Source organism: Molossus molossus, unplaced genomic scaffold (genome assembly GCF_014108415.1).
Source record: "Molossus molossus isolate mMolMol1 unplaced genomic scaffold, mMolMol1.p scaffold_m16_p_10, whole genome shotgun sequence".
Lineage (NCBI taxonomy): Eukaryota > Metazoa > Chordata > Mammalia > Chiroptera > Molossidae > Molossus > Molossus molossus.
The window spans coordinates 45,996,253-46,023,536 of record NW_023425345.1 but is presented as its reverse complement, the minus strand read 5'-3'; the positions used below and the strand labels follow the sequence as shown (position 1 = coordinate 46,023,536).

The window sequence follows — 27,284 nt, the reverse complement described above, 5'->3', positions numbered from 1 at the left end:
AAAACATGAAACAGTGTGGTTAAAACTTTGGAATCTTGGATTTACTATACTATTTCTGCCCAAAAAGCTAAGGTGCAATCTTATTGTAAGGGAAGCTATGCCCAATTTTGGTAAATCTGATATCAATTTTATTTTATGGAGTGAAAACATCTACCAAATAACACTGTAAATTTTTCAAAATCAATAAAATGGTTTACTCATTTAGAAAATTTAAATATAGTTCAGTAACAGTCTACAATCAGATATAAATATGTCATTTTACATAAATGCTTTTTATTTAAGAAATAGTTAATTATATTTTAAAATAACATAATTATGTTCAGTGTTATAAATCATACTGTGCCTCAAATTATGTGGATTCCCATTGAGATGAATTTGACTAAGTCATTTTACTTATTTTTCCCTTTTAAACTAGCAAATGTTTCTTTCTGCTTAAATACCTAGTTTACAAAGGTGATTAGAAAGATGTGCTATTTTTTTAAAGCATTCTGTCTTTTGTTTTCTTTTTAAATGAATGATTGTTTCTATTTTTTTAAATTTTTTTCTTTATTGATTTTTAGAAAGGGACAGGGAGAGAGAGATAGAAACATTGATAAGAGAGAATATCGATTGGTCGCCTCCTGCATGTCCCTCACTAGGGACTAGGCCCACAACCTGGGCACGTGCCCTCACTGGGAATCGAACCGGTGACCTCTTGGTGCATGGGTCTATTATCAACCACTGAGCCACACTGGCCAGGCAGATGTGCTATTTTTGCTTCCCAGGAAAGCATGGAGGGTCTAAACAGTACAATATAGAGGACGAGCATCTTGTACTGTAGCTCACTATATATATTCTTGTTCTGAGTATGTTAATGAAAGAACTAAAGATAGAAAGCTTATTGAATGAATAATTACAGACTAGTTATTCCTTCTATACATATTAGCTTTTCTATCAGACAGTTTTCATACTTAAGTAAATTACTTCCTTTTGTTCATCCAAACCTGAAAAATCAATTTTCAAATAATATAAACCAATTAAAATTTTTAAACTTAGGAGAAATAGTTCAAGTCATTAAAAAAATCAATTTATCACTACTACTATCCAGAGGTCTCTCACTCTGTAGTAAAACAAACTAACAAACAACAAGAGTAGGGACTGAGGAAAATTGAGAAATCCAGTGAAAATCAGTACACTTCAAGCCCCTGGTATACACACTGTTTAATCCCCATCGGCCCCTTGAGTATGGGCAGAAGCTGTGAACATGACGGTATAGCCCCATGGGAGCATCATCACAGGAATATCTGTATTCATTTTCTATAGCTGCATAATAACTTACCACAAACTTAGTGGCTTATAGTAACTCATTTATTATGTCACAGTTCTGTATGTCAGAAGTACAGGCACAGCTTAGCTAGATTTGCTACGGAGGGTCTCACAAGGTCAAAATTTACATGTCAGCTGGAGCTATGGTATCATCTGAAGTCTGGAGTACTCTTCTAAGCAAATTTAGGCTCTTAGAAAATTCAATTTCTTGTGGTTATACATCCGAGGTCCCAGTTTGCAATGCTGGCTGACAGCCAAGAAGGTAGTCTCATTTCCTGGAGGCCACTCTTAGGTCTTATCCAAGGTGGTGGCCTTCTTACTTTTTTAAGGCCCACAGGAGTCTCAGACTTCTTGTAAGAGCTCACCTTATTAGGTCAGGCCCACCCAGCACAGTCTGTCTGTTAACACTCAAAGTCAGCTCATTAGAAAACTTAAATGCATCTGCAAAATTCCATTCACTTTGACATATAACATCTAATTATGGCCATATCATGGGAGTGTCATCTGGGATTATTTGGCTTGTGGTGACTAATTGCTTAAAGTAGAACACCGTTAACGTGACTCCATAAACAAATGACTGTAATAAAATTTTATAATCATCTATATAAACTTAAAATTTTATATCACTTTGTAAGTTACAAACTACTTGTAAACATTCTGCATCCTTTGATTTTCATGACTACCTGTTAGAGAGGCACAGTAGGTATTGGTCCAATGTTACAGGTGAAAAACAAACAAGGCTCAAAGCAGCTAAGAGAGTGCCCACGGCTTTACAGAAAATTAGTAGTGGAGCTGGGCTTCAGCCCAAGGTCTTTTCATTCTATGGTCTGGACCTCTTTTTTGCTAGTCCTGTAGTTTTCAATTTGTGTTTGGTGAGGTTCCAAGAAGACGTCCAGGGAGTACTGCAAGACTGAGGGTGACACAGAGAAGGCAGGACGAAGGGTTGATATGGCAGCTCTCCTTCTGTTTGTTCTCTATGCTGGGAGTTCTTCATAAGCTTCAATAACCACTGCACTGCACCATGCTGCCTTGTTAATGGTAGAAGGAGAATGTTTACTAAAAGCATTTAGTCAAAAAACGTTTTTGATAACTAGATGTAAAAAAGCCAAAAGTCTATCCTATTAAAGTTTTAAGAAGCCGTCATTTCTTCCAGCAGCTGTTGGACCTTTTATAAAAAAAAGAAAGAGAGAAAAAACAAAAAGAACCCCATTAAATAGTCGGTTTGAAATGTACACTTAGAAAAAGATGATAAACCCCACCTCCTTCACTTTCTAAATGAGTGTAAAAAATTAATACCTTCTTAATATCTGGTCTCTTATTTTTCTTTTCATTCAGACACTGACTGGCAACAGAGTACATAGTTTCAACGGAAGTGAAATCAATGTCATTCATCTTCTTATCAATATAATCTTCAATGGTCTTTTCTTCATCTTCAATTTCTTCATTAATATCTAGCTTTAAAACAAGTGTTAAAACTTTAAGAGTTTCAAATGAAAGAAAAAAAATCAGAACATAAATTTTAATTATTTAATTTATTTCATAATAACATGTACTCTTATTTTATTATCTACTTTTATAACCATATTAAGAACTGAAGACATACAGAAGAAACCTTATTTATACATACATACACCTCCTAGGTACTTCCCATTTGCCTTCTAATTTTTGTATTCATGTTGCTCAGCTAATTGCTGTTATGCTCCCATTAGCAGCATTTACTGGGCTGTCAGCACAAGGTGGTCTGCTTCTTGATCTGCTCCTGATAATGCAGTTCCAACCTCTAAAACAGACTCCCCCACCTTCGTACACTCTCACTTCTCTATGGGTACTCAAACTGTTGAATCAAAGAGACAGGAAGAAAGAAAAGGGGGGCAGGGCCATGAAAAAGTAATGAATAGGGAGAGAGGCACTGGACTTGGATGATACAATGGGTTGAACAGTGGCGTCAAAAAGATATGTCGAAGTCCTAATCCCCAGAACTGTGAGCATGGCTTTATTTGAAGAAAAAGGTCTTTGTACTGATGTAATTAAGCTACCCAGGTGGGCCCTAAATCCAATGACAAGCATCTGTATAAGAGACAGAAAGAGACAAAAACCAACACAGGGAAGAAAACCATGTGATCACAAAGGCAGAAACTGGAGTGATGTGGCTACAAGTCAAGGAATGCCAACAACCACCAGGGGCTAGAATGGGTAAGAAAAGATGCCCTGGCCGATTTGGCTCAGTGGTTAGAGCGTCGGCCTGCGGTCCAGAGAGACCCGGGTTCGGTTCCCGCTAAGGGCGCGTACCTTGGTTGCAGTTTGTCCCCAGCCCTGGTTGGTCGTGCGGGTGGCAGCCACTCGTGTCCCTTTCACGTCAATGATTCTCTCTCTCTCTCTTTCTCTTCCTCTCTCTCCCTCCCACTCTACCTGAACAAAAATGAAAAAATGTCCTTGGGTGAGGATAAAAAAAAAAAAGAAAGAAAGAAAAGATACTCTCTCCCCTACAGCCTCCAGAAGTAATGTACCCCTGACAAAACCTTGGTTTAAGAATTCTGGCTTCCAGAACTGTGAGAATACATTTTTGTCATTTTTTAAAAATCCTTACCTGAGGATATTTTTCTATTTATCATCAGACAGAGTGGGAGGGAAAGAGAGAGAGATAGAAACACTGATGTGAGAAAGACCCATCTACTGGTTGCCTCCCGCACGACCCAACCAGGGCCAGGGACACACTGCAACCAAGTATGTGCCCTTGACCACAAGTGAACCCACGACTCATTGTTCTGCTTTAACCACTGAGCCAAACCGGTCAGGACACATTTTTGTCATTCTAAGCCTCATTTTGCGGTAAATTTTTTTTTTTATGGCAGCCCTAGTAAACTAATACAGATGGCAAAGACTATTTGTGGGAGGTCAATGTAAACTCTTCAGAAACTCTTCCAAAAAATAAATTTTGATAATATTTGGGTAATGGCAGAATATAGTGATATAAAGGTTCTTTAACAGACCACTCTCTTTTAGTTACACCTGTATTAAAATCTCATTACTTTATAGTCATACCACATTCAAACTTTAATAATAAGTCAAAGAGTATACTCTTTCTTGAAGTATTATGATTTTTATTATATGAGGATAAGCAAAACTTGTGGCTGAGATGGAGTGTATGTTTTCTGTATGACATACTTCTTCAAACCGTAAATTTGAGGCTTCTATAATATTCTGAAGGGGAAAAAGCCTCAGGTGGAAAGATGGAAAATTGTACGCCTTCAGACAGGTAGGCCTTGCTTAAAAGATATACAACATAAGGTAGTAAAACACTGTGCTTGCTTACTGTCCTCCTGGATTATCAGTCTACACACTTTCTCTGTATAATTCAGTCCATACCCCAAACTACATCTATGCCTGTACACGAATGGCTCAAAACTGCACCTGCAGCCTGGGCTTCTTTCCTGACCACCAGCCACCCATGAGACAGAATGTTAAATTTCAGTGTGTGCCACCGTAGAAAATTCATTATAAAAATAATAACTTTTCACAGTAATATTATGTTCTATAAATATACTTTAATGTGAAATATTATATAGCATGTAATATTACTGCATTACTACATGTCCAGAAAACCATGGGAAGCTTTACAATGTAGTTTTATAAGGAACGCTGTAGCAATATTATAATATATGATATTATATTCAAGCTTTTCTTAAAAGAGTATGGTACTCAGCTCTTGAGCATATATATTATCCCTTTGACTTTCTAATCCCCATTCTGGGAAAATAATCTGGTATACATATATTGTGTGACTGTGTCACACTGGTTTATCCCATTAGAACGTATTAATTAGAATAAAGTCAGTGTGGTTATTTAACGAATTTTAAGAAAACCTTATACATGATAGCAGATATTTCTATAAATCTTCAATTTTATAAAAATACCCTAAGTTCTTAAATTTTATTACATAGGGAAAAAAGGGGCATGACATAATTTTCCTATAGCTTTAGCATTCAGTTAGTGTATTTGTGTCATTGTTAATGAATGTCTAATATAACAAACACATAGGTGATATGTCCTATAACTTCATAAATTAAATACTCCATAATAGAAAAGAATAAAGAATTTTGCTAGGAATTCTATTCTGATACAAATTTGAATAGAAATCATGTTTTTCCCCTCTGAGCTAAAAAGGCTGTTAGTAATCGCTCTGAAAGTACCAAATAAAAATATACTGAAGATGACCTCAGAAATCATATAGTTCTATTCCTACTTACCTGCAAAGAAACTAGAAAACAAAATATAAAAGTGACTTTTTTAAGCTTCACAAATATTTCACGGCAGACCTGAGATTAGAAATATCTGATGTTCTTTCTATATGCCGCCATGTAATTGCCAAGAGAAAATGACATTTCTAGATGCCAAATTTATCCATATAAACTTAGATTGTAAATACAAAGAGAAAACAACTAGGAAAAAAAATGAATCTTTCCATTACCAATAACTGAGGTTCCCGGTGTTCATCCACAGCTGGAAGTCCAGTTATTATTTCTAGTAAAACCTATGAAGACAAAAAACAACAAATCCATTAATGTAACACTCATGGCAACATATAGACACTGGAAGAAATATGAATCTTGATTATGAAATCTGATGAGTCATTTCCACACACTGCATTGTCTTTTAGAAATTAAAGCAGAAAGAACATGAGCGGTGGTCATTCCTCACCACCCTTCCTTCACTTCCCACCCATCTTCACAAGCAGTTCGTTTCTGTTGGCAACTTACTAAACAATCAGCTCCACTCCACGTGTGCTGGACACTCCTTTTCCTGTTTTGCAGGGACTTCTTCACAAGCATAATTTTCTCTGGCTCTTAGGAGAATATTATTTTCTAAACTTGAGGCATATCCTACAACCCTGTGCCTTGAGCTCACAACGCTATGAAGTTAAATTTCCATATATAAAACACATATGAGAAAATAAGATGAACGAAGAAGCACTCAATTTCTCCAACCGCCCCACTCACTCCTTACTCCATCGTAAAAGTTATCAGGAACAGACCGGTAGGTCAGAGAATGTCAAAGTGTATTTCTTTTAAAAAATATTTTATTTTTAAAATATGACACTAAATACTGAATGACATTATTTATTTAATGCACTGATTCAATTTAAGTTTCATACTAATTCATGACGATAGTGTGGCCAAAAAATCGTTTCTTGCAGTCATTTCAGAAATCAATATAAAAGCAATGCAAAGTTGGAGATGTTTTTGTAATTTTCTCATTTAACTAGAGGTTAAAGTGAAAAATTTACAGAGAGCTAAGCAAAACACGAATATTCAAAACAGTCTACTTCAATTTCATAATTATTACCAAAATGATTACTGTTACAAATTATATATACGAAACATACCACACCAAAACTGTAGATGTCGGATTTGGGTGTTATTTCTCCTCGCAAAGCTTCAGGTGCCATATAAGCGGTTGTTCCCACGATTCTGCTAGTCATGACTGTCTGGGAAAACTTCTCCGAGGCCCGTGCAAGCCCAAAGTCAGATATTTTAGCTGTAAAGTCTTCATCTAGTAAGATATTTGCACTGAAAAAAATGTCAAGTTCAGAGAAAAAAAATGTTTTTCTTTTCAGGTAAGTCAAATGGTTCCTTAATTAGGTGTATGAATGTTTTTATGTATGTATGTATTTACGGAGTATAACATGTTATAATGTACACCATAAAAACCTGAAGTTTGTGTAAATAAATCTACATTTCAAATTAAAGTACAGTGACTGTCTTCCTTTCCTTTTTGTTTCTTGAGGAAAAATTTTAGGAGAATAAAAATGAAATAATGCTCTTTACATCAATATTTTCATTATGTCACAACTAATTTATTATAGGGTCATTTCCCTTAAAGTCTCTCAAAGCACTACCCTTAGTTCCTTTCCTAACATTTCTAAATTCATTTGAAAACAAAGTTCCAATCCAAGTATCTCAGTTATTCATTCATTCATTGATTCAGTTTTTGTTCGATCTGAAATCTTTCTAAGAAGAATATAGCTAAAAGATCTTCCTTCATTCATTATATACATTCACTCATACTTTCATTCCACAAAACTTATTAAGGACTCCCTGTGTATTATAGTATTTAAGTTCAGTGCTGGACATGAAAGAATATTCAAATCTTGTCTGTGACAAAGGTACATGCATAATATATATTTTTAATACTCACCCAAGGATATATTTTTATTGATCTTTAGTGGGGGGGGGCAGCAGGGGTAGAGAAAGATTGATGTGAGAGAAACAGTGATCAGTTGCCTCCCGTACATGCTCCCCAACTGGGGATAGAACCCACAATCTAGGTATGTGCCTTGACTGGGAATTGAACCCACAACATTTTGGTATATGGGAGGTAGCTCCAACCCAGTGAGTCACCCAGCCAGGGCCACGCATAATTTTTAAAAATCCAAAAAGTACTCCATAATTAGGATATTGGGTATAAAATGCAGAGAGAACAACTACATGAGTAAAAGAACTGGAGAAAAATCCAAGGAAAAGCATGCTTAGTCTTGAATGATTATTAGAAGTTGATGGTTAAATGAGGGAAAGAAATGCATTTCCGGTAAATAAAGCAACATGTAATAGTGATTAGAACATAAAAACATACGACCAATTTCAAGAAACTAGTATCCAGGCTTGATTTTTAGGGCTATAACCTGGCAATGTAGTGAATAGATAAGAACTGGTACAGACAGGTTAAAGGCTGATCAGAAGGGTTTGCAATAAAATCAACAACAGATAGTGAGGGTCTAAAGGCAGAGCACCTGGGAGAAAAAGGACACCCATAATCCAGGAGTGATCTAGGTTAAGACATGCATGGACATAGTGAATAGAAAGAGGGAGAGCAAATTATTCTTTAAAGATGGTTTTCCAAAAGTAGCATTTACCTTTTAATATCTCTATGAATTTGATGGTTTTCATGTAAAAAACTGATGCCATTAGCTGCACCCTGAGCAATCCTGCATCTCATGTGCCAAGACAGTGGTGGAGTATCATCCTTATGAAGAAACAAACCAATTTAAAAAACAGGATAAAAATACCTACAGATAATATATAACAGAAAAATTTTCTAAGCAACTTTAAAAAATGTTTTTATTGATTTTAGAGAGAGAGGAAGAGAGAGGGAGAGATAGAAACATCAAAGAGAGAGAAATATCCATCCATTGGCTGCCTCCTGCACATACCACTGGGGATCAAGCCTGCAATTGGGCATGTGCCCTGAGTGGGAATCGAACTGGCATCTGTTGGTGCATCGGTCAATGCTCAACCAACTGAGGCACATGGGCTGGGCCTAAGTAACTTTTAAATGAAGGTTAGCATTTTTCATTTGACAATAAAAATATGTAAGAGCATCATCAAAGTCTAGCCTTGACTAATATTTTACATTTTAGATAATCACTTAAAAGAATGGAAACCTCAGTTTTTTACATATCAACTGTAATTTTCATAGAGCAGGAAAACTACTAATATTAATGCAGTTTAAATGATCCTGCCACAAGGTGAATATTAGTATCCAACAAAGAAACAGAAAGCCAAAATCTAATGAACAAAACATCTTACCAAGCAAGACAGTCTGTCCAGTAGTGAACCATTAGGCATGTAAACATATACTAAGCAGAGGTCATCTCCATCACTTGAGAAACCAAGTAGTTCTACTAAATTTTTATGTTGGCACCTGTGACAAATAATTTTCCACTCAAAAATTATTATGATACATACATGTATTCGGCTGTAGGTGGGAAGTTATTCAATTTAGAGCATTAACAGAAAAAAGAGCAAAAAAATAATATGCTTTATATCATATGATATGTTTATATGTGTTTCTTGTAATTGTTTAAAATTTTCTATAAACAGTTCCCCTTCTAGTCAATACTGATCAACTTAGAAGCAAAACCTCTTTCTATTTTATAGTAAAAGTTCAATAATTCAGACCACCGGAAGTTGTTAGTTTGGTTAAGGACTATGCTGATGTTTACCTTGTTTAGCACAATTTTCAATTATTGCACAAACAAGATTTCAAAAAGTCTGTTGAAACCTGTATGACAACCCTTTCAAAGCACTGATTTACAGACATCTGATCTTTAATCACATCTAATTTAGACATTTCTGATATTTAATCATATCTGATTATAACTTAACTTGAGTTTCTTTTTGTTTTAATCATTTCTTACTTTCAATTACAGTTGACATACATCATTATGTTAGTTTCAGGTGTACTTGTGAATAAAAATCCAAAGAGAGTTGAAATATAACAAAACTGCAGACATTTGTGATACAGTAGCAAGAAAACTGGGCTCAGTGTTCAGTCCTATGCCTGAAGTTCAGCTCTGCCACCTCCTGGATATGTGAACTATAGCAGATGAACAACTCCCTGAGCCTCAGCAAATTTACCTGCTAAATGTGGATAGTAATATGTGACACGGATGCTATGAGAATTAAATGAGCAAATATTAAGAGCCTAGAAATGTACCTAGAACATGACAAGTATTCCATCTAAGTGCTTACTCATTTGTTCGTTCAAAATGATCTATAAATCTGGCATTTCATTATTTCAAATCAGATTTTGATTTGAAATTAGTCTATCCTCAAAAATATTTTATAAAGTGTAAATTAAAATGATAAGTGCTCCATGTTTCAACAAATTGACACATTTTAGAAATGAGTAGATAACATTTGCTGAGTTTATATATATAAAGCACTGTAATAATTTACCTGCTTTAATTATTCCTCACAATAACATAATGAAGAACCCATTATATTATCCCATTTTATAGATAAGAAAACTAATGGATAGAGAGTTAGTGAACATGGCTAAGGTCATTCTGCTAGTAAGGTACAGAGATTGATACTTATTAAAAATAGCAATAATATTCAGTGGTGGTGAGGAAGCAGTGAAATTTGAAATCGTAATACATTGCTGGTAAGAGTATTAGTTATCATACCTAGCTATAAGGCCATTTAGATATTATACTTGGAAAGCCTTTAAAAAGTTAATGCATTTTGAATCAGTAATTCTTTTTATTTTTTAATTTTTTTTTTTTTTATCCTCACCCGAGGACATTTTTCCATTTTTTGTTCAGATAGAGTGGGAGGGAAAGAGAGAGAGAAAAACATTGACGTGAAAGGGACACATCGAGTGGCTGCCACCCACACAACCCAACCAGGGCCAGGGACAAACTGCAACCGAGGTACATGCCCTTAGCGGGAACTGAACCTGGGCCTCCCTGGACCGCAGGCTGACACTCTAACCACTGAGCCAAACCGTCAGGGCGAATCAGTAATTCTTCTAGGACTCTACCTGATGAAATAGCAGAGTTGCATTTAAAGATTTATGTATTAAGAGATTTAAAGGAGCTTTAATTTGTAATATTGAAAATCAGAAACAAATCTATCAGGATAATGGTTAAATAAAATATAATACTCATATATGCTAGAATTATATACAATAGTTCAAAACATTTAAAAAATTATTATTATTATTATTATTTTTAATCTTCACCCAAGGATATTTTCCCATTTATCTTCAGATAGAGTGGGAGGGAGAGAGGTGGAGGGAAAGGAAGACAGAGAAACATCGACGTGAGAGGGACACATCGACTGGTTGCTTCCCTTATGATCCTAACCAGGGCCAGGGACCAACTGCAACAGAGGCACTTGCCCTTGACTGGAGTTGAACCCACGATTCATTGGTCTGCGGGCCAACACTCTACTGCTGAGCCAATCTGGCCAGGGTTTAAAAATTTTTAATGATATTGGGAAAATGCGACACAGACATCATGAAAAAAGTATATCAAATATGGTTGTCAATGGTTATCTCTGAGTGATACAAATAAGAGATGACTTCTATTATTTTAAAAATATTTTCCTGTATTTCCCAGATTACTTACTTTGAAAAAATTACTTTTAGGGTTGAAGAGTAGGGGTAGGAGTGGGGAGAACAAATCATAAAAGTGTTTTAATTTTTTTATCAGCGTGCATTATTTTTATTGTAAATAAATTAATTCCAGTCTATTATTTCTTTCTTGAGGTTAAGCAACTAGAATTGGTGATTTATAGCAATGGATCTAATGAGGATCATATTAAAAACTCAGCTCTGGAATCCGACATATCTGGATCTGACAGATCCAGCTCTAATATTTATTGGTTATGTGGCGTTGGGCAAGTTATTAAACTTTCTAAATCTCAGTAGAAAAAAAGATATTGGGGGAGAGGTTAAAGCAATTATTGTGAGGATTAAATGAAGCAATGCACATAAAAGACATTGCACAGTGCCTGGTGTATTATATATACTCAAGTATCAATTACTGTAATTATTAGAATAAATTTCCTAATTTGTTTCTGTTACTTTTCCTGACGATACCCAACAATATTCAAGCATACTGGGTCAATGCCTTGTAAGCATTCTTGCATATAACACTCTCCTGCTTTATAGGTGTTAACTTATATCTAAGGGTCTATTATTCCTTTTTTAAAATTTATCTTTATTGTTGCAAGTATTACTGATGTCCTCCATTTTCCCCCTCTTGATAACCTCCTCCCCACTGCTTTCACCACACTTGTCTGTATCCATTGGTCATGCATATATGCATATAAGTTATTTGGTTTATCTCTTCCCCCCCTCCCCCCCCCTCTGAGATTTGTCATTCTGTTCAAATGACAGATTTGCTTAGCATAATGCTTTCCAGGTCCCTCCATGCTGTCTCAAAGGGCAGGAGAGCTTTCTTTTTCACAGCTGCATAGTTTTCCATTGTGTAAATATACCACAGCTTTTTTAACCACTAATCTACTGATGAACACTTGGACTGTTTCCAGATTTTGGCTATTGTAAATAGTGCTGCTATAAACATAGGGGTGCATATATTTTTTCTGATTGATGTTTCAGTCTTCTTAGGATATATTCCTAAAAGTGGGATCACTAGGTCAAATGGCAGTTCCACTTTTAATTTTTTGAGGAAATACCATATTGTTTTCCATAGTGGCTGCACCAGTCTGCATTCCTACCAGCAGTGTGCTGGAATACCCATTTCTCCACATCCTTGCCAGCACTTGTTTGATGATTTGTTGATAGTCATTCAGGCAGGTGTGAGGTTATACCTAATAGTCATTTTAATTTGCACCTTTCTGATGATTAGTGGTGTTGAGCATTTTTCCATATGTCTACTGGCCATCAGTGTGTCTTCTTTGAAGAAGTATCTATTCAGGTCCTCTGCTCAGTTTTTAATTGGATTGTTTGTCTTCCTTTGTTGAGTTGTATGAGTACTTAATGTATTTTGGAAACTAACCCCTTATCCGATATATCTTTGGCAAAATATTATTGTTCCATACAGTGGGTTCTTTTCATTTTATGCTGCTTTTTTTTTTGTTGTTTTTTTTTTCTGTGCAGAAGCTTTTTAGTTTGACGTAGTTCCATTTATTAAGTTTTTCCTTTGTTTCTCTTGCCCTACGTGATGTATCAGTGAAAACTTAAGGGCCTATTATTCTATACTTGTTTTTTATCTCTATAATTTATCTCTCATAAATTCTGGGAGCAGAAAACACGATAGTGGAAGAAAGTTGAAATTCTATGTAACTTTGCTGTGATTTAAAATAATGACTGCTGCCCTGACCAGTTTGGCTCAGCGGTTAGAGCGTCAGCCTGCGGTCCAGAGAGACCCGGGTTCAGTTCCCACTAAGGACATGTACCTCGGTTGCAGTATGTCCCCGGCCCTGGTTGGGTTGTGTGGGTGGCAGCCACTCAATGTGTCCCTTTCACGTCGATGTTTCTTTCTCTCTCCCTCTCTCTCCCGCCCACTCTAGCTGAACAAAAAAAGAAAGAATGTCCTTGAGTGAGGATAAAAAAAACAAAAACAATATAAAAATAAAATAATGACTGCTGTTTAATCTAATAGGCATAAGGCATATGGGTACGTTTAGTCATAGAACTGTAGTCAAAGTTCTTCCAATTCCTCTAATCTAAACCCTTTATTTCATTTGTACATATTTGAAAATACCACTAGTTCATGGCATACTCTGGGTGACAAACCAGATCTCTCACTCCCTGCCACGCTCTTTTCCACGACACCACACTGCCAAATAAACTTACTTTGCCATTACTTTTATTTCTTGATCAAACTGTTGTTTTAGTTCTTCAGTACTAATGTCAACCACCTGCAAAAATAAAATAATATGCAACATAACACAATACAATAACCCTACAGCTTTCAACCCTAGAATGTGGCTCAAGAGATTGATTGGCTGATACTGCTTTCCTCAAAATAATAAGACATTTTTCTCCCTGCTTTATAGAACAACTGAGAACTAGAAATGTAATGATTTGCTCAATTATATGACTGGTTAGTGGAAGGAAAAAAGTCTTATAACCCATGTAACCATATAAACCTCACTGAGTTATTGTGGAAGCAAAAAATATAACATGAGACTTCACTGCATAAACATTTAAAAAAAATTCTGTGGAGCAGAACACATATGCCAATTTGAAGGCAAAAAGAAAAATAAAACCTGCAAAAGTATCTTTAGCATATATAACAGGGTGACTGTGTTTATAATATAAATATGTACTATCTATATTGGTATTTTTAGAATAGAACAACAAATTTAAAATATAACTAATCAATAAGTTAAAGGTGAATATCCTAATAGAAATGGAAACAAAGGATATAGACAAGAAAATTTTCAATTTGTTTCTTAATGTACATCTTATGAACTTTATTTTTAAATGGGAAAAGCAGTACAAGTAAGTCATTTTTATAAAATTTTCTGAGCATCTTACCATTTGAATCTTTAGTATGCATGAAGCACTGTGTAAAGCAGGAGATCTCAACTTTATTTTGTGAATCTCCCATGACTGTATGTGCGCATGACAACATTTTTGTAGGGATAGGGCCCATAATTTTCAACAGATTTTTAAATGTTAAGAATTACTAGCTTAGAATGATATTTAAAGAAAATATGACTGAAATAATATAGTTCCTAAAGATTAATTTAAAACGTATTATATAGCACACTAGAAAGTAACTTCCTTTAAATCTTTTTATTCCTTAAAACTATCACTTACTGCAGCAAGCCTCTTCACAGCCACAGTTCTGTTGTTCACAAAGCCTTTATAAACAACTCCAAATCCGCCCTCTCCCATTTTGTTGCCACCAAGAGAAATAGGTCGTTCATCAAAGTTATTGGTAACATCCTTCAATTCATAAAATGAAAAACTGTGAAAACCTACAATGCCAATAAAATAAGGAAAAAGGTGCTTCAATAAAAAAGAAATTGGTTTTAATAATTCCAGTCTTTTCTCAATCTGTATTTTATATTTACATACTTATTACTGTGGGTTACACACAATGGGAGAGAGCAAAACCATTTTTAAATAAAAATTTTAGTCACTTATTTTCTTTATAAAATAATTCTTTCAAGTTATGTAAATATTTACTTATTGCCTCTACTCACTGATAACACACTGACTTATACAATGAAAATGGAGCTTAATAAATCAGGAGGGAAAAAAACTACGAAAGAGCTATTGCCAGTACGCACAAAGGAGACATTTGTTTTTAGCAGTAATGGTCTTAATAACAAACCACTGGTGCAGCAATTTTCAACCTTGTTCCTCTCATGCACACATAAGATAACTACTAAAATTCTGTGGCACACCAAAAAATATGTTATATTTTTCTGCCTATCAGACAAAAAAATAGGCAGCATGGAGAGACCTGGAGAATATCATGCTAAATGAAATAAGCCAGAGAAAGACAAGTATCACATGATCTCACTTATACGTGGAATCTAATGGACAAAATAAAATGACAAACAAAACAGATCCAGAGACATGGAAACATGGAACAGACGGATAAACCTCAGAGTGAAAAGGTGGTGATGGGGGTGGGGAGCTGGGCGGGAAGAAATAAACCAAAGAACTTATATGGGTATATGCAAACCAATGGACACAGACAATAGTGTGGTGAACGCAGGGGTGGGGGCGGGAGCGGGGAGGTAGGGGTCAATGGGGGAAAAAAGGAGGGACATCTGTAACACTTTCAACAATAAAAATAAATTTAAAATAAAAAATAGATATAATTTTGATTCATTCACACTGGACAGCTATTGTTGTGTAGGCTGCTGTTATTTTTTTTGACAGTCTAAGGAAAAGAGGTCAATAGCCCTGTCTAAATAGTCAGGATTGCATGTTTTAAAAATTCTTGTGGTGCACGGTTGAAAACTACTGCACTAGTGGAATGCACTGCAAATGTCACTTACGTGTATCACTAACTTCTACACTTTCTGGACTTGAGGAGTCCGGTGGCGTATAATTTTGTTGAGGATTCTGCACAGGTGTCACAAATGCCTTGTCTTTGTCAAAGAGAGGCATCTGATTCTGCTCAGCTGTCACAGGTTCTTTACAAGGCAGTGTATTAACGGTTTTGGGAACAGCATCTGCCAAATGAAGTAAGATACAAGTTGTCTTTCCATAGAAATAGTGTTTGTGAAAAAGTTAATCTAGAAACTTGGTTCATTTAACACCATTGCAGTTTCCATGTTAGCCCCATATTCTCACAGCACACACAAGAAGCTACCTAGTAAGAATTTTGTTTTGTTAAAGATGGGTAAGGCAGAGTTTTTAAAAAGTGGTCTATGAGCCACCTGCATCAGAAGCACTGAAGTTTAAAACACAGACCTTGCCCTGGCCAGTTTGTCTCAATGGTTAGAGCGTTAGCCTGCAGACCAAAGAGATGCGGGTTTGATTCCAGTCAAGGGCACGTACCTGGGCTGCAGTTTGGTCCCTGGCCTTGGTCGGGGTCATGTGGGAGGCAACCAATTGATGTGTTTCTCTCACATCAATGTTTCTCTCTCTCTCTCTCCCCCTCCCACTCTATCTGAAAATAAATGGAAAAGTATTCTTGAGTGAGGATTAAAAAAAGACCAAAGACCTTGAACCCAATTCCAGAATTCTGATAATGATGTCTACAATAGAGCTCAGGAAACTACCTGTTTACAAAAACCCCAGATGATTCTTATGTACACTGAAGGGTGAAAACCACCAATGTAAATGACATCAAAGGGAAAAAGTAAGGTTAATAGGAAGGCAACAAGACACTAACCCATCAGGATACAGTGTAGGGAAATCATGACCACAGAGTCCCATTGGGGTAGAAGTGGAGGGTGAAAAAAAGCAAGAGCCAAAAAAAAAAAAAAAAAACCCAAATAAAAACAAATTCCCATCCTCCTAACTTCCTATTGGCACCAAACTACCTTACTTTAATGGTGGGATCAGGCTCAATTACGAAGCCTCCATCTCCTTAACAGCAAGCAAGTCTGCAGTGCCCTATGTCTGGGGTGCTTGTTAAGAGTTGGGGAAAGAATGAAAAGGAGTCTCAAATGTCAGGTTCATCTGCTATGAGAAAAAAGTAAGAGTAAGAAGAAATGGTCCTATTTCTGCCACTTGTCTGTCCACCCTCACGGTTGATGCCCCAGTCACACTCAGTTTACCTGGCAGCAAAAGATTCGCAGGAGCAAAAAACTCATTTTGGATCAAAAGATCCACGAGATCACCGACTGTGCAATTTGTGGTGCCCCAGTCAAACAGTAATTCACCAGTGGGACTTTTTCCAGTTTGAAGTAATGCTTCAAATCTCCTTAAAAGCAACGAAATATAAAATTACTATGTAAATAGAGTTAACATAAAAATAGTAATTATTCCCTTGTCCCTTTCTCCAGCAGCACCTCCTAGAATATTAAAGAAAAGGGACAATAAAAGAATACCAGAAATAATTACAGAGAATAGGAAAGACAGGCAGAATGAAAAAAGATGTTGAAGGTGATGACAGGTTAACACATACTGAGCACTTACTGAGTATTTGCTCAGTGGGCTACAGGACGTACACATATGAACCATTTAATTCTGAAAGATACTATGAATATCATACTACTTTATAATGAGAAAGCCAGGTGTGGAGAGGTAAAGTAACCAGCCTGTAGCCACAGCCAATAAACTGTATCTAAATTGAGATCCAAATTCAGATTTCATTTGACATAAAAGTGCGTTTTCAACTTACTAAGCTATATTACTTCCCTACATGACATATTAACTCTGCTAGCCATATGATTTTTAACAAACCAGCTTGCTTAAAGATATCAAATATTCATAAACTTGGAGAATTATTCCTTTGATCTTAACTGTATTTCAATTAAAAGAAAAACACTGATCAGTTTTTCATTCCCACTTCCTTAAAAATTAATTCTGAAAAAAAAAAAAATTAGTTTTGAGCTTGGTCAGTGTGGTTCAGTGGGTTGCGTGTCATCCCATGCCCGGGAGTTCTCCGGGTTCTTTTCAGGTCAGGGCACATGCCCTGAGTAGCTGGCCCGACCCCCTAGTAGGGGGCGAGCAGGAGGCAGCCTATAAATGTTTCTCTTTCTCGTTCTCCCTTTCTCTATTTCTAAAAAAAAATTAATGAAAACAAAACAAAAACACATGTATTAAAAAAAATTAGTTTTGAAAAGTAACGCTTAAAAACTTGTTTTTTCTTTCAAATTTTTTATTTTGAAAAATTTCAAACCTACAGAAAAGTTGAAAAAATAATACCATGAACAACCATTTACCTTTCATAGATTCACCAACTGACCAATTTGTAACAATTTCCAAGTTGTGCGCTTACTCTCCCCCTCTCCATCTGTGTGTGTGTGTGTGTGTGTGTGTGTGTGTGTGTATCACATCTGGAGGCACATAAGGGCAGTTTGTACCATTACTCGTGACACAAAGTGTGATTACTTGGTTAAAAAGGTGTGCTTCAGATTTTCTCTCTTTTTATAGAGAAATTTCTCTATTTCCTTTTCATAATTCATAAGCAACCTATGGATAATACTTTCAAATCTGTGCAGTCTTATTCATTAATAACTTTTCATGTTGTGGTTTTCAAGCACCCACTGATGAGACTTGTGTGAATAAATTACTCATTGGTGGTTGTAAACTGGTAACTTTTTTCTTTTTTAAAAAATGTGTTTTAATTGTTCGGCCAGTGTGGCTCAGTGGTTGAGCGATGACCCATGCACCAAGAGGCTGCAGGTTAGATTCCCAGTCAGGACACATGCCCAGGTTGTGGGCCCGATTCCCAGTGGGGGGCATGTAGGAGATGGCCAATCGATGTTCTGTCTCTTGGATGTTTCTTTCTCTCCCTCTCACTTTGTCTCTCTAAAATCAATAAAGAAAAAAATGTTTTTATTGATTTTAGAGAGAGAAAGGGGGGGGGGAGAGAGAGAGAGAGAGAGAGAGAGAGAGAGAGAGAGAAATAAAAATACCAGTGAGAAAGAGACATCGATCAGCTGCCTCCTGCACACCACCTACTGAGGATAGAGGCTGCAACCCAGGCACGTGCCCTAATGGGGAATTGAACTGGCAACCTCTTGGTGCATGGGAAAATGCTCAACTGAGCCACATCAGCCGGGCAGTAACTTTCTAATTCTATTGTTCCTTCAATAATTATTTGCTGCCATTATTCTGAAAAGAAGGGCTTTTTCTCCACACTACCACTGCCTCAACTATCCTCTCAAAACTTTTAATAGTAATATGAAATAGTAATATCTTTAAAAATAGGCTGCCAAGCTTTAAAGTGAAGCTTCTTCTAAGTAATTTAAGATGTTCATCCTTCACATGAGGAAACATTTCCTAGAAGGGAGCTATGGTTTTAGGTTCTTTATCAGGTTAATGCTGAAAATCACAAATGCATTTCTTTTCCTCTTGGTTATAAAGACATATTTTGACATAAGTTTGAGCTAAAATAACTAACCAAAATTAAATCTATAATTATACTCTACACTAAATCAAGCAGAAATGAATAGAGAGAAAGAACAGAAATTATCTGAAGCTACTGTTGAAAAATCCTGGCTAAGAACTAAAAACTCTGTTCATAGATATATATATTTACAAGCAACTAGGAAATGTCACTGAATTTCCAAAATACACTGTTAAAGTGAATTAGAGATTCACACATATAAAAGTTTAGGCTCCAGCATTTTGCTAGCAATTCTTATAATATTCTTATGTTACTTCAAACTGGAAATGACAGTGTGAAGCAGAGTGAACTGTACTTCTCAGATTGTCAGAGAACCAGAATAAGAGTGGGAATCTTGGGTCACTTGTCTTCTCTGCTCTCTGGTCTGGTTCTCTCTCTCTCTCTCTCTCTCTCTCTGTTTCTCCCTCCCTGCCCCGCCCCCATCTCTCTCTCCTCCTGTCTCTCACCCCCACCCCCAAAAAGTGGGAATCTTGATTCTAACCCCAAAACTTATTTTCCAGATTACAATATTAGCCTAGCTGAATGAAGCAAACATTGCAAAAAAAGGAGGGGGTACTTATTACTATTATTTCCCTGGAGAGTGGTTTCTTTTCTGAATGGCAATATTAGACAGCACTTATACCTATTAATCATTCTAAATTGTGATGTAAGAATTTAAAAAGAAAAATAATTTTATATGTTACCTTATGTGAAACTGATTGTATCTATCATCACCAGATGGTTTTTTAATAGCTACGGCTAACTTCTTCCATCCTTCTTGAGGATCAATAAAATCTGACAGCTTTCTAATTAGTCCAACGTTGAGGCAGCGCACATATGTTGATGGTGTTATGGGTTTGCTCATCTTCTATTCCTGTAATATAAAAAATTCTCATTAAAATTTTACTGTTGTCTTAGTGATGACATCTGTAAGCTTATATCTCACTCTTTGCTATAGCATATGAACTGTTGGCAAGTGACTACACCATAACAAAGGATCAGTCCAAAGTCAAGTACAGCTGACCCTTGAACAACACAGGTTTGAACTATGCAGGTCCACTTATATGTAGATTTTTTTCAATAACTACTATATATATATTTTTTCTTATGATTGTCTTAATATTTTATTTTCTCCAGCTTACTTTGTTATAAGAATACAGTATATAATACAAAAATGTAACATACAAAATATATGTTAATTGACTATATTATCATTAAGGCTTGTAGTCAATAGTAGGTTATCAGTAGTTAAATTTGGGGGAAGTAAAAAATTACACACGGATTTTCAAATTTTGGGGTCAGAGCCCTTAACCCCTGCATTGTTCAAGGGTCAACTGTAGCTGATAGCCTAAGAAGAAATTTAAATTGTAGTTTATTTGTCTATCTTCTAGGCTTGCATTTTCCCCCTACCTATAATAGCAATTAAAAAATTAGAGGATTTTTCTTTCCTGACATATTTTCTGAGTGAAATTTACACAAAAAGTAAAAAGTTTACTTTTTTCCAGAAAAATTCCTGTGAACATATTCAGGAATAAAATCTATTAATAAAAGAGATTTATTTTTCAATTTAATAGTTTTATCATTCAGTACTTAACTTCTATGAAATATTTATGCAACACTCTTTGGTAGAAGTAAAAAAAATATATATCCGGAAATAATCTGTGTAGCATTAAAGGATATGATCCATGCACCAACATTTTACATAGCATGCTCTTCCTTGACACCTCCACCTTTTTTGCGTTCATCCGACCTGCCTGATCACAATTCATTCCCTATTAAGCGAAATTCTGTGGTTCACCATCTTAACTACTTTCCAGACAGAACCTTTATTTCCTCTGTCCCCCTTTTTCTTCTGCTACCCCACCATGGAGAGTTGCAGCTAGCAATAAATCTCACAATTTTAGTTGTACACCAGCGCTGCTGAATATAGCTAGAGAACTAGATGACAACTGAGCAGATTGGTGTGAATATAAATGTATGGGGATCCCTTTTCCATTGGGCCTTCTACATTGCTACTAATCCCTTTACTTGTCTTCACTCATTGTCCTTAGCAACTATTTCACACATTTACCTCTCTATAAGTGGCTTTATTTGATCTCTGTGTCCCTCACTCTCAACAGGTGGTTACCTTTCCTTCTAATTAATTAAGACAAATAGATTCAGATATTCTTCTGCCAATTATTGTCCTGCTTCCCTATATATATTGACACCTCCACCTTTTTTGAGTCCATCCAACCTGTCTGATCACAATTTTTAAGATGCAATATAATTAATTTTTGAAGTAAGGAATATATTCATATGGTACAAAATCCAGAAGCTATAAAAGAGTAGGAAGCAAAAAGTCTCCCTGTATCCTAGGCCTCTATATTAGCATTCTCTTCTAATTGGCCTTCTTTGATCATCACAGCTAAGAAGGTCTATCTGCCCTCAATCTAATTATCTTTCATCACTGCACAATGTATTTGTAATCATATATTTATTTGTTTAATTGTTTACTAACTGTTTCCCCCATTAGACTATCAGTTCCATGAGTTCAGGGACTATGATCATTTTATTCATTAATATTAATGAGTGACTAGCACATTGTAGATATTGGTGTTAAGTGTTAGGAATTAATTTCCCGCCCAGTACCATGCTAGATGATTTATACATTTCTTAATCCTCACAGTGACTAAGGCAGTTGTATCATCTCTATTTCACAAAGGTAGCAAATTCAAGCTAGGACTTGAACCCATATCTGACTCCAAAATTCACGACATATGTCTCTACTTATTTAACTCAATGCCTTGCTCATTTCATGCTCTTTTCTAGAAAAAGCAGACATTTACTTTCAATCTGTCATACATTTGCAAAATATGTGTATCAGGCTTTGTACTGAGTCAGCAATTTTCAAGCTTTTTCATCTCACAGCACATATAAACTAAAATTCTACGGCACACCAAAAATATACTTTTTGTCAATCTGACAAAAAAAAAATAGGTATAATTGTGATTCATTCACAGCAGATGGCTTTTGTGGTGTTGGCTGCTGTCATTTTTTTGTTTAACAATCTAAGGGATAAGAGGTCAGTGCCCCTGACTAAATAGGCATTGCATGTTCTAAAAACTTGGCGGCACACCGGTTGACAATCGCTGTGCTTAGTAATAGGAGCTACAGAGAACAGAAAATCTTTGTTTTCAAGTCTTTCAGTCTAGAAGGGCTAAAACAATTTTGAGTGATAAATGTTGCAAGAGGGGTGTACAGAGTGTTATGGGGCCCAGAGAAGGAGCAGCAAGCTGAGCTGGTCTGAAGGAGCTGTCTCAAGACAGATTTGGGTATGGTGGGAGGATAAAAGAATGAGTAAAAAGGATTGAGGATAACCTTCCTCTGCTAGATAGATTAGATAGATGGATGGATGGATGGATAGATAGATAGATAGATAGATAGATAGATAGATAGATAGGCAGGCAGATAGATAAAGTTGAGGCAGCAGTAATAGCACAGGAGAGCATGGGTTAGGCTCAGAGGATGCATGTCATTAAGTAATGAGAGATGAGATCAGGGAGGCAGGCAGGGCCAAATCATCATGTGCCTATATGCTACGACAGGAATGTAAACTTTATACTAAAAGTTACAGGGTAGCCACTTCGGGATTTTCAGAGAAGGTATTATGTGATCTTATTTGGTTAAGTGGATTCCTTTAAATAAAGATATGAAGAGAGACCAGTTTGAAAATTTTGCAATAATCTAGGAGAAATGAAAACCTGGAAAGAGTATATGATCAAGGAATGGAGAAGAAAAAGATTACAAGATTTAGGAGACCAAATCAAAATAATTTAATGACAGATCAGACATTAGAGTGAAAGAAGAGTGAGGGAAACAAAGAAGCTGATTCCTGGCTTTTTTGGCTTGGGCAATTAGGTAGATGATAGAGGAAATAAGTTCTGCTCATGTTAAACGTGAAATGTCTACTTCTGTCACCATCCAGGGAGAAAGCACTTGGTAGATATATGGTAGAGCTTAGGAGAACGGTTTAGGTAAAGAATGCTTACTCTATGAGCATTCTCATACATTTGTATATGAATAGTTGGTTGAAGTAGCAAGTAAATATGAAGTTGTGTATTTGAATATATAGAATATGAAGAAATAAAGAGAAAGAAGAAGCTTTAAAAAGTACTGATAAGTCATGGAAGTAAGAATAAAAAAAACAACTAGATGGTAGCAGATTTCTACAGTGGGGAGATAGGTTAGTATGAAAGATTCGATAAAGGTCTTTTACTGGTAGGTGTGTTAGATATAGAAACCAGAAGGCCACTGGGTGACTAAGAATAGTGGTAGTGGAGCAGTGAATAAATGGTAGAAATGCTTTCTCCAGGAAATCTGGCTGTGAAGGGAATAAAAATAAGAAGAAAAGGAGAGGGAGAGGGGAAAGAAGAGAGGGAAAGGAAAATCAGGAGAGGGAGGGAGGGAGGGAGAGAGAGAGAGAGAGAGAAAGAGAGAGAGAGAGAGAGAGAGAGAGAGAGAGAGAAAGAGAGGTCAACAGTTCTCAGTACCCTTTATACGCTTAAATATTATTGTGCATTCCAAGAGTTTTTGTTTATGTTGGTTATATATACCAATATTTATCATATTAGAAATTGACACCCAGAAATTTAAAAAAATAATAAATGTACTATATGTTAACATACATATTTATTTAAAAAATAAAATATTTTTTCCTCAAAATAGAAGAGCGAATTGTTTTACGGTTTTGCAAATCTTTTTAGTGTATAACTTAGTAGATGATAGCTGGATTCTCGCATCTATCTGCCTCTGCATTTAATCTACTGCAATATATTGTTTTGGTTGATGTATATGAAGAAAATCCAGCTTCACACAGACATATAGTTTAGAAAGAAAGAATTTTAATAGCTTTTTCACAAGTTAGTAGATATTTTTCTTTGATACCATACTAAAATTTGACAAGACATAATTCCTAAAACTTCATTGCAATGTGGAATCTGAACCCATACAACAAACTTTGTCATATTAAAATCCATTGTACTCTTAAAACTACAATGAGATATCACCTCATACCTGCCAGAAAAGCTACCATCAATACATCAACAAACAACAAGTGTTGACGAGGATGTAGGGAAAAGGGAACTCTCGTGCATTGTTGGTGGGAATGCAGACTGGTACAGCCACTGTGGAAAATAGTATGGAGTTTCCTCAAAAATTTAAAAATGGAACTGCCTTTTGACCCAGCAGTCCCACTTCTGGCAATATATCCTAAAAATCCTGAAACACCAATCAGAAAGAATATATGCATCAATATGTTTATAGCAGAGTTATTTACAATAGCCAAAATCTGGAAACAGCCTAAGTGTCTATCAGCAGATGAGTGGATAAAAAAGCTGTGGTACATTTACACAATGGAATACTAAGCGGCTATAAAAAAGAAGGAACTCGGACCTTTTGTGACAGCATGGAGAGACCTGGAGAGGATTATGCTAAGTGAAATAGGCAGTCAGAGAAAAACAAATACCATATGATCTCACTTATATGTGGAATCTGATGAACAAAATAAACTGACAAACAAAATAGAAATTGAGGCATGGATACATGGAACAGACTGACAGATTTAGAGGGGACTAGATGAAAGAGAGTAAAGAGATTTGCTAATGAACATATATGCATAGCCCATGAACACAGATAAGGGGGTGGGGTGGGGCGGGGGCTGAGTGGAGGTGGGCAAAGGAGGGGGGAATTGGGGACATAGGTATAGTGCCAACTATATATATATATATATATATATATATATATATATATATTTCACAAAAAAATCCACTGTACTCTGAATATAATTTTGATCTTATGAACCTCCTGAAAGAGACTTGGGAACCTCTGAAAACTGCTGATTTAAGACTTAAGCTTGGCATAAGATACAAAAGGAATATTAGATAGAGTATAGGTTAAGAGGTCAGCTTTGAATAGAAGGAAACCTCTTCTGAATCTAGAAAGAGGGAAGCAGAGGTTTGAATATGGATATATTTGAAGGGAGAGAAAGAATTCCCACACAATGTTATTTTTCTCTGTGAAGCAGGAGGTAAGATCATTTGGGGCTAAGTAAAAAAATTGTGTAAGCACCTTGAGGGCCACCTGGTAAACGCCTACTATCTCTTCAAATCCAATGCAAAAGGTACTATTGACTTTCCTAATCTCTTTTGCTTCAAACTGTCACCTAGTTGTTATTTTATTATAACAATTACCATGTTATTATTTATGTATCTACCTTCTCTCCTACACGGTCTCCTCTCCTGGAGAGAGATCCAACCAAATTCAGCTTTAGTAGCTACTTGTGTTAAATAAGAGAAATACTTTTTTTTTTTTTTTTTAATTAAGAAATCCATATGCCACTAGATTTTGCAGTTGCTCTATTTATATTATTTTTCTTCTTTATTCATATTTCTATATTGTGATTGACAAAGCTGGTAAAAGTAGAACTGCTTAGTAATCCTAAAAACTAAAGATAAATATATAGGGAATTGAGAATAAAAATAGTCTATACTAAAGCCAGAGATAAATTGGGTAGCTCTCCAGCACCCAGATTTCTAATAGATATGATGGTATGGGGGTGCCAGAAAAAGAAAGGCTTTCTAACAACTCCTCCACACATATATGCGTGAAAGTTCTACATCTCAAATTTAAAAAAAAATTTAAAAAATATACATTTATATATCACCCTTAACCCATAGTTGGAAGAACATGCACCAAAATGTTAAGTGTGGTTATCTCTTGAAGGTGTTTTTTTTTCTCTTGAAAGTGATTTTTATGGAGGTTCTTTCATTTGTTTTTCTGCATCACCAATAATGAAAATAAATGATCTGTGCAGAAACATTTTTTTTAAAGTATCACCTCTTTCAAAGTGTTCGAGATTTTACTTTAGTGCACTTAAGTAGAATGGGATATATTGCTTACAAATAAATAAATAATTAAATATCTCCATGATTATTTTCTCATACCATTAATTTTCATGGTAAAGAAACACTATTCATGTTTTCAAACAAGACAGTTCAGACAAGCATACAAAGTAAAGTGACCATTGAGAAATATACTAACACCAGTGTCAGCTTGTGGAACCCAGCACCTTTCCACTCCTATACACACTTTTCAAACAAAGTCCCGAGCCCAAAGCAGGATTTAAAAAGTTCTTGTCAAATGAATCAATAAAACTTTAAGACTGCTTCATTAGCACTCCCAGCAGAGGAAAAGTGCAGAGGGGTGGAGGGAAGATGGACTCTGAGGGTGCATGGGCCTGGTTTCCAGTATAGCTCTTCCACAAACCAGGGCAATAACACAATTCACTGGAACCCTTGGTTTCTTCATCTGAAAAACAGAGATGGTAATATCTAAGAGATGCTATTAAAGTCAGCAAATGCAAAGGATCTAATCCTGTCAATCACAGGTGATAAAAAAAATGTAGTGGATTATTTTATGGCAGAAGTTATTCTTATATCTCATTTTTTAAAAAAGTAGAGTTGTATTTAAGCTCAATTTTCAGAATAGTGAGGGTCTAACGCGAGAGCAGATGGAAGAGGTCTGAGAATACAGCTAAGCTTTTCAGATTATGTCGGCTTTATTTGATCCAGCACCGCTTCCAGACTGCCAGGTACACCCATCCTGTCTGACCCCTACCACCCTCTCCACGTTCTAATTTCCCGGAAGCTTGGAAGCCGGAGAAAGAATCTAAGAAGAATCTTGGGGATGCGCAGCTCTTCCCACGTCCCGGGCATCTCTGCCGGTGCTGGCCTTACTTCCTGGTTCTCAGGCAGGATTGCGTAAACGGGTTCTCGGAACACACCGCGGGGAAGCCGCGGGCCGGGAACCGGGTCCAGCTCGGCCACGGAATGGCTGGGTGACGCCTTTCTACGCCCAGGTTCCTCCTCAGGTCCGCCTCGCTTTCTGATCCAGGGGTCTACCCAAGGGTTCACTCTGCAGCCAGCTCTGCCCACGCAACCTACTTCCTCTCTAACTTTTCTCACTTGGAAGATAAGGCGATTTTCCTTCCGAAACGGTCCCTCAACAACCCTTGGGCAGAGGGACGGCGGCCGGGGCGCGGACCTCCGACAGCCGGAGGGGAAGAAGGCGCACACAGTCGGAACCCCTTACCTGCCCAAGCACCAGGACCCGGGCCGGACCGGACCTTGCCGTGCTTAGCCAGCAGCTGAGGAACAGG

At 36.3% G+C, this 27,284-nt stretch overlaps 1 protein-coding gene across 3 annotated transcripts; it reads right to left on the bottom strand.

Moving 5' to 3' along the window:
• Window positions 1-677: 677 nt before the first annotated feature.
• On the bottom strand, window positions 678-27,284 carry IRAK4 (interleukin 1 receptor associated kinase 4). 3 transcript variants are annotated; one of them, XM_036252144.1, is made up of 13 exons: window positions 27,218-27,284; window positions 26,168-26,434; window positions 19,792-19,961; window positions 16,809-16,954; window positions 15,579-15,755; window positions 14,383-14,543; window positions 13,411-13,475; window positions 8,889-9,003; window positions 8,216-8,325; window positions 6,689-6,872; window positions 5,774-5,836; window positions 2,602-2,760; window positions 678-2,470 (listed from the first exon to the last, which is right to left on the bottom strand). In XM_036252144.1, the coding sequence occupies exons 3-13, from the start codon at window positions 19,950-19,952 to the stop codon at window positions 2,435-2,437; spliced, it is 1,377 nt and encodes a 458-aa protein (XP_036108037.1). In that variant the 5' UTR covers window positions 19,953-19,961; window positions 26,168-26,434; window positions 27,218-27,284; the 3' UTR covers window positions 678-2,434. The 3 variants fall into 3 exon arrangements, with proteins under 3 accessions (XP_036108037.1, XP_036108036.1, XP_036108038.1); XM_036252143.1 differs by lacking the exon at window positions 26,168-26,434 and having other exon boundaries at window positions 27,218-27,283; XM_036252145.1 differs by lacking the exons at window positions 678-2,470; window positions 26,168-26,434 and having other exon boundaries at window positions 2,623-2,756; window positions 27,218-27,283.